The 13,795-nt window shown below is 38.2% G+C and overlaps 1 protein-coding gene across 1 annotated transcript in view; it reads right to left on the reverse strand.

The window, feature by feature from the left end:
• Window positions 1-867: 867 nt before the first annotated feature.
• UTP18 (UTP18 small subunit processome component) overlaps window positions 868-13,795 on the reverse strand; it is a 55,364-nt gene continuing 42,436 nt past the window's right edge. The window contains exons 11-14 of the mRNA XM_052658222.1: window positions 8,456-8,630; window positions 3,485-3,627; window positions 2,268-2,306; window positions 868-1,021 (exon numbers count right to left, since the gene is read on the reverse strand). Coding sequence (XP_052514182.1) covers window positions 2,282-2,306; window positions 3,485-3,627; window positions 8,456-8,630 — 343 coding nt within the window. The 3' untranslated portion in view covers window positions 868-1,021; window positions 2,268-2,281. The remainder of the gene's footprint in view (window positions 1,022-2,267; window positions 2,307-3,484; window positions 3,628-8,455; window positions 8,631-13,795) is intronic.

Here is a 13,795-nt window from a genome sequence, read left to right on the forward strand (position 1 = left end):
CTTCACAGTCTGCTCAGTTTTTAATTATTTTCAATTAGTTACTCATGGAAAATTTTAAAGTGCCAATATCATTTAAAGCCCAGCAATCCTTGTGAATATGAAGTGCTCATAAGTGCTGCAGTGAAATAGTTTTCTTTCTCTTTTGCCTTTTGAGTCCTAATCTACTTTAACTGTTTCTGATCTACTTTGCCAAGGAAGATCCATCCAGTCAAAGCTATGCTTTTTCCAGTGGTCATGTATGGATATGAGAGTTGAACTATAAAGAAAGCTGAGTGCCAAAGAATTGATGCTTTTGAACTGTGGTGTTGGAGAAGCCTCTTTGAGAGTCCCTTGGACTGCAAGGAGATCAAACCAGTCAATCCTAATGGAAATCAGTCCTAAATATTCATTGGAAGGACTGATGCTGAAGCTGAAACTTCAATACTCTGGCCACCTGATGGGAAGAACTGACTCATTCATTGGAAAAGACCCTGATACTGGGAAATACTGAAGGCAGCAGGAGAACGGGACAACAGAGGATGAGATGGTTGGATGGCATCACCAACTCAATGGACATGAGTTTGAGCAAGCTACAGGAGTTGTTAAAGGACAGGGAAGCCTAGCATGCTGCAGTCCATGGGGTCACAAAGAGTCGGACACGACTGAGTGACTGAACTGAACTGACTGATCCTGGGAAAGGGAGAAATACTAACCAGGGTTAACTGTGAAATACAAGACTATCTACCTATGTTATTTTTGGCTACAGACAGGTGTGTTCAATGTCTCAGGTCCAGTCTTAAAAGAAATGCCCCCAAATTAGCATGTGTGTGTGTGTGTGTGTGTGTGTGTGTGTGTGTGTGTAGGTAGAGAAGGAAGAACCACATATACTTAGTTTCAAACAAAAGTTACTGTGAGTTTATTAAAACATTCCTAGTAACAAAAAAAGCACATCTGACTCAATATATCATTATCTATATACTATCACACATTCTGGAAAGTCTCTGAGATTTCAGGATGGGATTTTCCTGTGGCTCAACTGGATCTGAGGAAAGAACAGAAGAAATTATACACCTGACTTACAGCCACTGGTTGTCAACAAACAGCAGGCACTGGCAGTGCGGTCTGAAGAGGCACGATAACTGGACTGTTTTCTCCGCCTGGTTAGTGTGCTGTTCAAAATTCTGCTACCTTCAAAAATTCCTTCCCCTAATTAAGTCTATATGCACTTCCAGAGTTTCTCCTCAACATTTATGAATCTCAGAGAAGATCAAATTACTCAACTGTGATGAACAGGTCAACTGCAAAGTTCAATGTCAGAATGACCACCATATCTCAGGTGAAAATCAAGCCATGGGAAGAAAATAATGTCCTACTGTTTTAAATATCAAGCAGCAAGTGGAGGAAGGCAAAAACCTTGTATCTTGAAGTCAAAAAGTACAAACTTGGAGTTATAAGATAAACATGTACTAGGGATGTGGTATACAATATGATAAATACAACGAACACTGCCACAACATTATATACGAAAGTTGTTAAGAGAGAAAATCCTAGGACTTCTCACCACAAAGAAAGGAGTTTTTATCTATTTCTTTCATTTCGTATCTATATGAGATGATGGATGCTCAATGAAGTTATTGTAGTAATCATTTCATGATATATGTATGTCAAATCACTATGCAGGACACCTGAAACTTACACAGTGCTATATGCCAATTATATCTCAATAAAACTGGAAGAAAAAGAATATATACACCATATGTATATGTATTTTTTTTCTTTATGGTGTATACCATATATATATGGTGTATATGTGTATATATATACATGCATGTGCCAAATACATATATTACATATGGCAGCAAAACTAACTAGCTATAAGGCAAGCTACTTATAAACTCTCAAGAAACATACAAAATGAAAGGGCTTGAGCTTATGGAAACTGTAATTATATATGAAGATACTTACCTCTCTCGGTTAAGTCTCTTCTGCTTTGCAAATTATATACTCAGTAATTATAATTTTGATGACTATTTATGGACATAGTATTAAAAATCTTCCCTCAGAAGAACAGAGCCAGATTGTTGTGATTTGGGAGAAGAAATTCCCAAGGAAAAGTTCAAGTCCAACTTCCTGATCTATGTCCTTCCCACTCCCTTAACTGAAGATACAGCAACTCAGAGACAAAGAAACAAAGATCAGCTAACATGGTCCCTCTGCCAACTGACAGCAATGGGTATAACCTTAAAACTTTGTAGAATGAAAAGAAAAAAAAAGAAAGCTTTTCTTACTTTGAATAATCTTTTTAAAAGTCTGGGTAATGATGCAACCTGAAAAAAGTAAAAGACAAATCATCAAAACAATTTTTGATTACCCTCGGTATTGTCAATCAGATCACAGCATGGCACTCAGGAAGACTTCAGGTGTGGAAATGTAATCACAATCACTCTCACTAGGCAGCTACGTTAAGACTCCTCAAGTTGATATTCTGAAGGATCCTAATGCTAATACCTCAGATTTTAGATACAAGCCATCAGCTTGCTCCAAAGCATTAAAGCAGAATCTGTGAAATGCCTAATCAGCCACTTCCGGCAGAAATGCTGTCACTGCAAACCACATGCTAGAAGCAGTCTCACTAGAGATCAATGCTCTGGTGAAAATTCTAATGGGCTTAGGGGCTTAAGAAAAGAAAAAATCCATTATTATAATAAATTACAGCTCTGGAAGAGAATTCTGAAGCACAGTAAATATCTGCATCCTTTTATAAAATCCAAACTGAAAGAATCACTCCAAAAATGACTCCAAGAATAATGAAGTTATCAATTTTCCTAGCACCATCCACCCAATTTTCTTTCGAAGTAAAACTATAAGCACATTATTGTTTGCTACATTCTCTTTTCACAACTATCTCCTCAAAACCAATTTGTACTCCTCCTCTTCTTTACTCCAGATTTCAGTTTCTTTGAAAGCAGGCTTTCCCTGAAGCATATAAACATGAACACAGGGTTCTATACAACATTCATTGCCAGCACATGGGAACAAGGAAAGGGGGCTATGACTTAAGTCAGTTTTTCCCTCCAAGAGTCACCTTGTCACCAGCATCTTCTTCTAGAAACAATGTAATTAGATTTTATTTGTTTTTGCTTTATAGCCAAGTAAACTGAGCGCAGAAAAGAACCTGGACAGAGCATAAACTTTTGGTATCTTTGTAGTTAATATCCATATTTACAGCTTACAGCTGCCAGAAAAAAAACAAATACCTCTTTGAAAAATATCACTTAAATCTAGTGGAATAAACAGAGCAGAGTCAATCGACAAAGGCTAATCTAAAAACGTAAGGCACCAAGAAAGTGGCAGTATTATTAAAGGGGCAATTTTTCCTCAATTTGACATTTTCAAAACACAGCATCACACTCCTTCTCCAAAAACTCCAAGTAAATTTTTTGCCAGTGACATTTTATGGTAGAAAAATGTACATTTTGTTAGATGTGAAGATAATAACACCTACCTATACATCAGGGCCTTCCCTTTTTCATTCCCCAAGGCAAAATACCCACTTCTGGGAGAAAAATCCATGGTATGAATAAGAGAAATATTCTTCTTCTTAACAACTGGGAAGTTTGAAAATACTGTAAAGGAAGGAAGGTGGACCTGCAGGAAACAATAAAAAGGTTTTAAACTAAAACAACTGGGAGCTCATCTTAAATTTTAGTCTTCATTCTATCATTTTGCTAGAACAAAAGTTCGTTTTGATTGTAACACACATCAAGTACAGTTCCCTTAACACAGCAAAGTGTTCCAAAATTAAAATTTGATTTTCAATATGCTATTAACTGAGAAGAAAGGGACGGAAGAGAAAAAAGTGCTTTCCTGATGCTTCGTTATTAATAAACTGCAGCATCTAGCATGGTGCCTAGGAGGATCAAACAAAGAAGTGAATGAATGAAGTGAAAAGTCAGCGGTGGTGGTTTATTCATTAAGTCGCGTCTGACTCTTGCGACCCCATGGACTATAGCTTGCCAGGCTCCTCTGTCCTTGGGGTTCTCCAGGCAAGAATACTGGAGCGGGTTTCCATTTCCTTTTCCAGGGGGTCTTCCTGACCCAGGAACTGCACCCGGGTCTCCTGCACTGCAGGCAGTTTCATTACTGACTGAGCCGCCAGGGGAGCCCGAAACGCCAGCAGCAGCACCCATGAATGTCCTAACATAGTAACTACAGTGAAGAATACTGAAGTCTGAGCACAAGGAACAGAACACTATGAAGAGCCTGAAGCCAGGACAAAATCATACCAAATTTTCCAGGATCATATGACTGCCTACTTTCACTTTTATTTCTCAACAATGTGGTGTTGAGAATCCCTCCTCGAGGAGAGGCTAAACCATGAAAGCCTGGTTCAAGTGAAACTGTCTTCTGACTGAGAAACAGTCCAAAGCTCACCTCAAGGCCAGGGCTCTTTCTCCAGAAAAGTCTGCTCAGCGGGGAAATGAGCCCAAATCCAAGCTAGGCAAGACAAGTCCTCATCCAATTTGTGGATAAATAAAATCCAAGCAAGGAAGCCATTACCTTAAGCAGACTAGGATTTTAACATCTCTCGCACATTCTCTAGCTCTTCCAAGAAACACAGCACCTTCATACTCACAGAATTCTTATTCAGCTATTAATCAAGGCAGTCCACCATCCTTCACTTTTAGGTCAGACTTTAAACCAGCCAATCAAGGGGACTTTCACAGACATGTACCAGGTAAAACTGTTAGATACATCTGTCTATTACACAGGTTTCATTCAGTCCCTAGGCCCTACTACCCTGGTAAATGCCTACTGACCATTAAGCCAAGAAAGTAAAGTTTAGTGAGTGACTCTCCAGACCATTTTCAATTATTCTCCTCCGGGAAGCAGATTCTGCCTGCACAGCCTGTCATCAATGCAAAGGCTAATGAGAAGTGCTCTTTGACACATTAAAGCAAAGACGCTGACAAAAATTGGAGTATAAGACACTAAGCAATTTTTTAAAGTTCAATTTTACCTTCTGTGTATTTGTCTAGCTAAATAAACAGAACTCTGTTACCAAAATTATCAGAAATATTGCAGTAAATACAAAGTTTACGATGTAAATGGAGTCCCTTTAAATGCACCCTGTGCAACAAATAACCTACATAAACATACATAGTGGCCAGAGCTTCACACGACAAGCTGACATGTTCTGATGGAGGATAAATACCAATTTATCAACAATTTTAAATTTTATCTCCCCTACTGACTTGAATATCAAGAAGCAAAAAACAGGTTTATGCCTTCCTAAAAGACTCAGCTATCTACTTGCAAGAGCCCCAGTTTAGGGATTGCCTAGTAGTCCAGTGGCTAAGACTCCTTGCTCCAAATACAGGGGGCCTGGGTTCGATCCCTGGACAGGGAACTAGATCCCATGTGCCAGAACTAAAAGATCTTGCATGCCACAATGAAGATCAAAGATCCCCTGAGCTGCAACTAAGACCCAGTGTAGCCAAACAAATAAATATTGAAAAAACAGTTCCCCAGAGATTACACTGAATTAGTACATCTTCCCTCAGACCAATGACCCCCACCTGGTTAGATCGCAGCTGTTCTCTAATCTCTCTTTATGACCCTTGTATTAAAAGCTGTAACTGAACTAATAAGAAGTCCCATAAAAACACAACTTCTTTAATTCATAAAGTTCCCTTTATCTCCAACACAATTTCTGTATTACATTTAAGGGTCCAGTTATCAAAATTCAACAAAAGCTCTCTCACCCTTAACTTAATAACTAAGGAGTCCCACAACTCCTACAACATCCAAGATTGAAGATGTAGTAACAATTTAACTTCTGAGTCTCTTAATGGTGCTACGACTTAGAATTATATTCACTGCTGGAGTAACAGCACTGTTTGGATCACTATAGGAGACTGCATCTAATAATACTGACACTGTTTCACAGAGGCATCATACCTGGCTTATTTCCATTAGACATTACGGTTGAAAGCTGTTAGAAAGTGTCAGTCACTGTCATCTCTGACTCTGCAACTCCATGTACTGTAGCCCGCCAGGCTCCTCTGTCCATGGAATTCTCCAGGCAAGAATACTGGAGTGTGCAGACATTCCCTTCTCCAGGGGATTTTCCTGACTCAGGGATTGAACCTGGGTCTCCTGCATTGCAGGCAGACTCTTTACTATCTAAGCCATCAGGGAAGCTGCTTGATATTATAGCTGACTACCATTTAAAAAATGGGAGGTGGCTGACACTAATGAATTCCTCATGTGATTTTACTACAATAAAAAAAGGTAAATGCTGCCATGATCACTGAAGCAAGCTAGACAGAACTATAAGGCGTTTTGCAGAATATATTATGTCAAGAAAAACAGATCCCATGGTTTTCTACCACAATTTAGTATCATTAAAATGACAAAAGATTGATTTGTGCTAGTCTACCACTTCCATTATAGGAGTGGGGATTTTAAAGCTGACTTGAATTAGAAATCTCTCATTTATCAAATGATTCATTCAACAGAGGCAATAAAACCCAATGATATATTTTCCACATCTTTCCAGCAGAACTCTTTCTTCCCTCAAAGAAAATCTTAATGCAGAATGCCAATATATATATCACAAGTAACACTAAAGCTGCTCTATATAATACAGGGAGGAGCTTAGCCTCCTACTTGCCATCTGAAGTCCTGTATACATTCTAGGGCTCTGAAAAATTTACTTAGAAAACTAAAAGCTAGAAAGAATATGGAATCTAGCATCACATTTCACTGGTCTTTAGTAGCTGTTGACTTTGGGTAAGCTAATCCTCTGAGGACTATCACTTGGCTCAAAATTTTTTGTAAAATTCCTTATAAATCTCTGTAAACTATACACTATTAAAGCTGATGAAGTATGCAAGGTTTATTTGCTGAGTATAAGTAAGATAAAAATAATCTCTGTAACGTGTTTACAATCTGGTAGTATACACATAAACAGCACAATGCAATGCTGCTTTTCAAGGTTCTCTGTATACCTGGGCATCTATATACCTGGCTTATCGCAAGAAACTGATTCTGCCTGAAGCGCAGGCAACTTCACGAAGTGGAGTGACATTTAAGCTGAGCTCTGATGCTGGGCAAAAAAAAAAAAAAAAAAAAAGAGCCAACATTGGCCTGAGGCTGTTATCCTTAGAAAGGCCCGCTTACAAGTGGCCCTTAGATGCTGTCTGGGAATTTGACTGGCATATAGGTCCCTACACAGATGGGACCCTTCTCCTAAATGATAAGGATGGCTCATGAGTCCATGCTCAGTTGCCTCAGTTATGTCCAACTCTGTGTGAATCGATGGACTGTACCCACCAGGATCCTCTGTCCGTGGAATTTTCCAGGCAAGAATACTGGAGTGGGTTGTCATTTCGTACCCGAGGATCTTCAATGTGGTTTATGTTGAACACTTGACTTTACTTCTGGGAACCTTTACTTTGGGTACCTCCTAGGTAGAGGGTACCTACATGATCAACCCCCAATAAAAACCTTGGGCACTGAGAATATGATGAGCTTCTCTGGTAGAAAACATTTAACACATGTTGCCACAACGTGTTACTCGAGAAATTAAACATGTCCTATGTGATCTGCCTTAAGAGAGGACTTCTGAAGCCAGTGCCTGGTTTCCTCCAGGCTTCACCCCATACACCTTTTTCTTTATCCTTTGTATCTTTTCTCTGTAATAATTCTTAGCCATGAGTATGACCATATTCTGAGTCCTTGAGTCCTTGTATTTACTATACTCTTCCATGTGGTGCAATGGTACAAGAATCCACCTTCCAATGCAGGAGAAACAAGCAATGCAGGTTTGATCCCTGGGTTGGGAAGATCCCCTGGAATAGGAAACGGCAGTATGCCTGCCTGGAAAATTCAATGGACAGAGGAGTCTGGTGGGCTTCAGCCCATGGGATTGCAAAAAGTCGGACATAACTGAGCGACTGAATGCTCAGCACTCACCAAACCTGGGGGAGTTCCTGGGAACTCCTGGTACAGAGCTATCTTCACAAGTACTATTCAGCTATTTAAACTGCGATCTTTTTACATGATTAATGTCCAAGCTCAATTTATTTTCAAAATTTAAGAACTGCCTCCACTCTATTATGACACCAGGTCTTATAAAGGTAAATTAAGAAAACTAGAGAGGGATGAAATATTTCCTTACATTTTCCTTCATGTATATAATGAAAGTAACTTCTGAAAATGAAGACCACCCCTTAAGAAATGTTAGGAAAGGACAGCACAGCTTTCCCAAAAGAACTGAAATAATACAAATTTGGTGGCTACTGTATATCATTTCTATAATCACACCTAAAAGCTACAATCTAGCAGTTTTTACAACAAAAGAGGCTACTCTTTTCAAAATAATTCAACTCTTTCCTTATTATCTTTCCATGTTTTCAACTTAAAATTTTAAAATCATCAATGCTAAAAGGAAAGGGTAAAGAAACATTACCAGTCTGACTGCTTCTTTCATGTTTGCTGAAGCAATTGCCAAGATTTCTGTAGTAGGATTGAAGGTCAGAGAAGTAACACCTGTAACCAAGTTCATTACTGCTTTTATTGGCTTTGGGTTCGTTTCTTGGAGACAAGAATCTTGACTGTATATGTTTACCACTCCACAATTAGAACTGCAAAGAGAAAAATGAATGAATTAAAGATTAAAAAGAAGCAAAAGGATTTTCACAATCCAAGTGAATTAAGATATAACACCCCACCGCCCAAAAACTAATATTTATAGGAACTGTATCACGTTACACAGGGACTATGGGCTGGAGTGTTCATCCCAAGGCAAAAACCATAGTCTTATCAGTTTTACTGTAGTCTTACCAAAATCTTGTTAATGCTGGGAGCCTTTAAATTACTAGTGTAGCTAGAAATTCCAAGGAAGTGTAGGATCCTCATTATTCATTCCTTCAATAAATATTTACTGAATTTCAACTTTGTGACAGGCACTGTTTAAGTGCCTGGGATGCAAAGACAGACAACAGAGGCCAAGAGGGCCACTCTCATGGCATTTATGGACAACCTAACATTCTAATAAGCGAATGAGCACCATCCTTCCCCTGTTCAGATCTCCTCCTTTCTTTTTTTTATTCTACTCTATTTATGAGAACATCCAAAACAATGCTGTACAACAGCTGTAATAGCAAGTACCTTAGTTTTTTGGTCTATAAGAATACCACAGTCAACCATTAACGGAAGTGATCATCCATTCCAAGTTTACTGAAATACTTACCAACAATGAATTATACCCAATATTCATTCCTACACTCAACATCCTCACTGATTCACTTAATACTTACTGCCTACAGTGAAACAGGCACAATGCATAAACAAGACAAATTTAGTTCACACACAAGACTCCACAGTTTGAAATTACAGCCGACTCACAAACAGTATGTTAGATTTAGTGTTTTAAAGTCTTCAAACTACTTATATTTACAGTTTCTGATGTATATTTCATATACATTAATTAAAAAGCCCTTAATTTAAGTACAGCTAACTCTTATGTAGTCCCTATTAACCACTCAGGAGAAACAATATATATCCTGGGTTTAGAAAATTTTGTTGTGGACTGAACATTTGTGTCCCACTAAAATGGTTTTTCCAGTAGTCATATATGGATGTGAGAGTTGGACTATAAAGGAAGCTGAGTGCAGTCTATTGGGTTGCAGAGTCAGACACGACTGAGTGATTGAACTGAACTGAATGGCAGTTCTATTTTCAATTTTATAAGGAATCTCCACACTGTTCTCCATAGTGGTTGCACTAGTTTGCATTCCAGCATTTATTGTTTGTAGACTTTATGATAGTAGCCATTCTGACCGGCGTGAGATGGTAACCTCACTGTGGTTTTGATTTGCATTTCTCTAATAAGTGATGTTCAGCATTTTTTTCATGTGTTTGTTAGCCATCTGTATGTCTTCTTTGGAGAAATGTCTGTTTAGTTCTTTGGTCCACTTCTTGATTAGGTCGTTTATTTTTGTGGTATTGAGCTGCATGAGCTGTTTGTATATTTTTGAGGTTCTTTGTCAGTTGCTTCGTTTGCTTATATTTTCTCCTACTCTGAAGGTTGTCTTTTCACCTTGTTTATAGTTTCTTTCATTGTGCAAAAGCTTTTAAATTACATCCCGTTTATTTTTGCTGTTATTTCTTTACTCTGGGAGGTGTGTCATACAGGGTCCTGCTGTGATTTATGTCACAGAGTGTTTTGCCTATGTTTTCCTCTAGCAGTTTTATAGTTTTTGGTCTTAAAATTTAGGTCTTTAATTCATTTTGAGTTCATTTCTGTGTAAGGTGTTAGGAAGTGTTCTAATTTTTTTCTTTTATATGTAGCTGTCCAGTTTTCCCAGAACCATTTATTGAAGAGGCTCTCTTTGCCCCACTGTATATTCTTGCCTCCTTTGTCAAAAATAAGGTGTCCACAGGTGCGTGGATTTATCTCTGGGCTTTCTATTTTGTTCCATTGATCTATATTTCTGTCTTTGTGCCAGTACCATACTGTCTTGATGACTGTGGCTTTGTAGTACAGACTGAAGTCAGGCAGGTTGATTCCTCCAGTTCCTTTCTTCTTTCTCAAGATTGCTTTGGCTATTCGAGGTTTTTTTGTATTTCCATACAAATTGTGAAATTATTTGCTCTAGTTCTGTGAAAAATACCGTTGGTAGCTTGATCGGGATTGTACTGAATCTATAGATTGGTTTGGATAGTATACTCATTTTCACTATATTGATTCTTCTGATCCATGAACATGGTATATTTCTCCATTATTTGTGTTATCTGTGATTTCTTTCATCAGTGTTTTACACTTTTCTGTAAAACTGTAAAAATATATAGGTCTTTGTTTCTTTAGGTAGATTTACTCCTAAGTATTTTATTCTTTTCATTGCAATGGTGAATGATTATTTCCTTAATTTCTGTTTTCTCACTGTTGGTATATAGGAATGCAAGGGATTTCTCTGTATTAATTTTATATCCTGCAACTTTACTATATTCATTGATTAACTCTAGTAATTTTCTGGTAGTCTTTAGAGTTTTCTATGTAGAGGATCATGTCATCTGCAAACAGTGAGAGTTTTACTTCTTTTCCAATCTGGATTCCTTTTATTTCTTTTTCTTCTCTGACTGCTGTGGCTAAAACTTCCAAAACTATGTTGAATAGTAGTGGTGAGAGTGGTCTTGTTTCCGACTTTAGGGGAAATGCTTTCAATTATTCGCCACTGAGGATAATGTTGGCTGTGAGTTTATCATATATGGCTTTTATTATGTTGAGGTATGTTCCTTCTAGAGCTTCCCTGGTGGCTCGATGGTAAAGCATCTGACTGCAATGCAGGAGACCCAGGTTTGATCCTTGGGTTAGGAAGATCTCCTGGAGAAGGAAATGGCAACCCACTCCAGTATTCCTGCCTGGAGAATCCCAGGGATGGAGGAGCCTGGTAGGCTACAGTCCATGGAGTCGCAAAGAGTCGGACACGACTGAGCAACTTCATTTCATTTCATTTCATGTTCCTTCTATGCCTGCTTTCTGTAGAGTTTTTAATCATAAATGGGTGTTGAATTTTCTCAAAGGCTTTCTCTGCATCTAATCATATGGTTTTTATCCTTCAATTTGTTAATGTGGTGTATCACACTGATTGATCTGTGAATACCGAGGGAGCCTTGCATCCCTGAGATAAAGCCCACTTGGCCATGATGTATGATCTTTTTAATATGTTGCTGGATTCTGTTTGCTAGAATTTTGTTGAGGATTTTTGCATCTATGTTCATCAGTGATATTGGCGTGTTGTTTTCTTTTTTTGTGGCATCTTTGTCTGGTTTTGATATCAGGGTGATGATGGTGGCCTCATAGTTTGAGCTTGGGAGTTTACCTTCCTCTGAAATTTTTTGGAAGAGTTTGAGTAGGGTAAGTGTTAGCTCTTCTCTAAATCTTGGTAGAATTCACCTGTGAAGCCATCTGTTCCTGGGCTTTCGTTTGTTGGAACACTTTTGATTATAGCTTCTATATCCGTGCTTGTGATGGGTCTCAAGATTTTCTATTTCTTCCTGATTCAGTTCTGGAAGGTTATAATTTTCTAAGAATTTGTTCATTTCTTCCAGGTTGTGCATTTTATTGGCATACAGTTGCTGAGAGTAGTCTCTTATGATCCTTTGTCATCTGTTGTTGTGTGTTGTCTGTTATGATCTCTCCACTGTCATTTCTAATTTTGTTGATTTGATTCTTCTCCCTTTTTTTCTTGATGAGTCTGGCTAATGGTTTGTCTGTTTTATTTATCTTCTCAGAGAACCAGCTTTTAGTTTTGCTGATTTTTGGTAGAGTCTCCTTTGTTTCTTTTTCATTTATTTCTGCCCTAATTTTTATGATTTCCTTCCTTCTACTAACCCTGGGGTTCTTCATTTCTTCTTTTTCTAGTTGCTTTAGGTGTAAAGTTAGGTTAACTTTTCTCTTGTTTCTTGAGGCAGGCTTGTATTGCTATGAACCTCCCTCTTAGCACTGCTTTTACTGAATCCCATAGGTTTTACACTGTCGTGCTTTCATTTTCATTTGTTTCTATGCATGTTTTAATTTCCTGTTTGATTTCTTCCATGATTTGTTGGTTATTCAGAAGCATGTTATTTAGCCTCCATATGTCTGTGTTTTTAATAGCTTTTTTCCTGTAGTTAACATCTAATCATACCGCATTGTGATCAGAAAAGATTCTTGAAATGATTTCAATTTTTTTTTGAATTTACTAAGGCTAGATTTATGGCCCAGGATGGGATCTATCCTGGACAATGTCCCGTGTGCACTTGAGAAAAATGTGAAATTCATTGTTTTGGGGTGAAATGTCCTAGAGATATCTATTAGGTCTAACTGGTCCATTGTATCATGTAAAGTTTGTGTTTCCTTTCTAATTTGCTGTTTGGTTGATCTATCCACAGGTGTGAGTGGGGCATTAAAGTCTCCCACTATTATTGTGTTACTGTTAATTTCCCCTTTCATACTTGTTACGATTTGCCTTACATCTTGAGGTGTTCCTAAGTTGGATGCATGCTTCTGCTGCTAAGTCGCTTCAGTCGTGTCCGACTCTGTGCGACCTCACAGATGGCAGCCCACCAGGCTCCCCCATCCCTGGGATTCTCCAGGCAAGAACACTGGAGTGGGTCGCCACTGCCTTCTCCGACTTTGATGCATATATATTTCTAACTGTTATAACTTCCTGGATTGATCCTTTGATCATTATGTAGTGTCCTTCTTTGTCTCTTTTTATGACCTTTATTTCAAAGTCTATTTTATCTGATAGGAGTACTGCTACTCCTGTTTTCTTTTGGTCTCTATTTGCATGAAATATCTTTTTCTATCCCTTCACTTTCAGTCTGTATGTGTCCTTTGGTTTGAGGTGGGTCTCTTGTACACAGGATATATAGAGGTTTTATTTTTGTATCCATTCACCCAGTCTTTGTCTTTTGGTTGGGGCATTCAACCTATTTACATTTAAGGTAATTATTGGTAAGTATGATCCCGTTGCCATTTACTTTGTTGTTTTGGGTTCAAGTTTATAAACCTTTTCCTGTGTTTCCTGTCTAGAGGAGATCCTTTAACATTTGTTGAAGAGCTGGTTTGGTGGTGCTGAATTCTCTCAGCTTTTGCTTATCTGTAAAGCTTTTGATTTCTCCTTCACATTTGAATGAGATCCGTGCTGGGTATAGTAATCTGGGTTGTAGCTTTTTCTCTTTCATCACTGTATGTCCTGCCATTCCCTTCTGGCCTGAAGAGTTTCTTTTGAAAGATCAGCTGTTATCCTTATGGAGATCC

This window comes from Budorcas taxicolor, chromosome 19 (assembly GCF_023091745.1).
Source record: "Budorcas taxicolor isolate Tak-1 chromosome 19, Takin1.1, whole genome shotgun sequence".
NCBI classification, from domain to species: Eukaryota; Metazoa; Chordata; class Mammalia; order Artiodactyla; family Bovidae; genus Budorcas; species Budorcas taxicolor.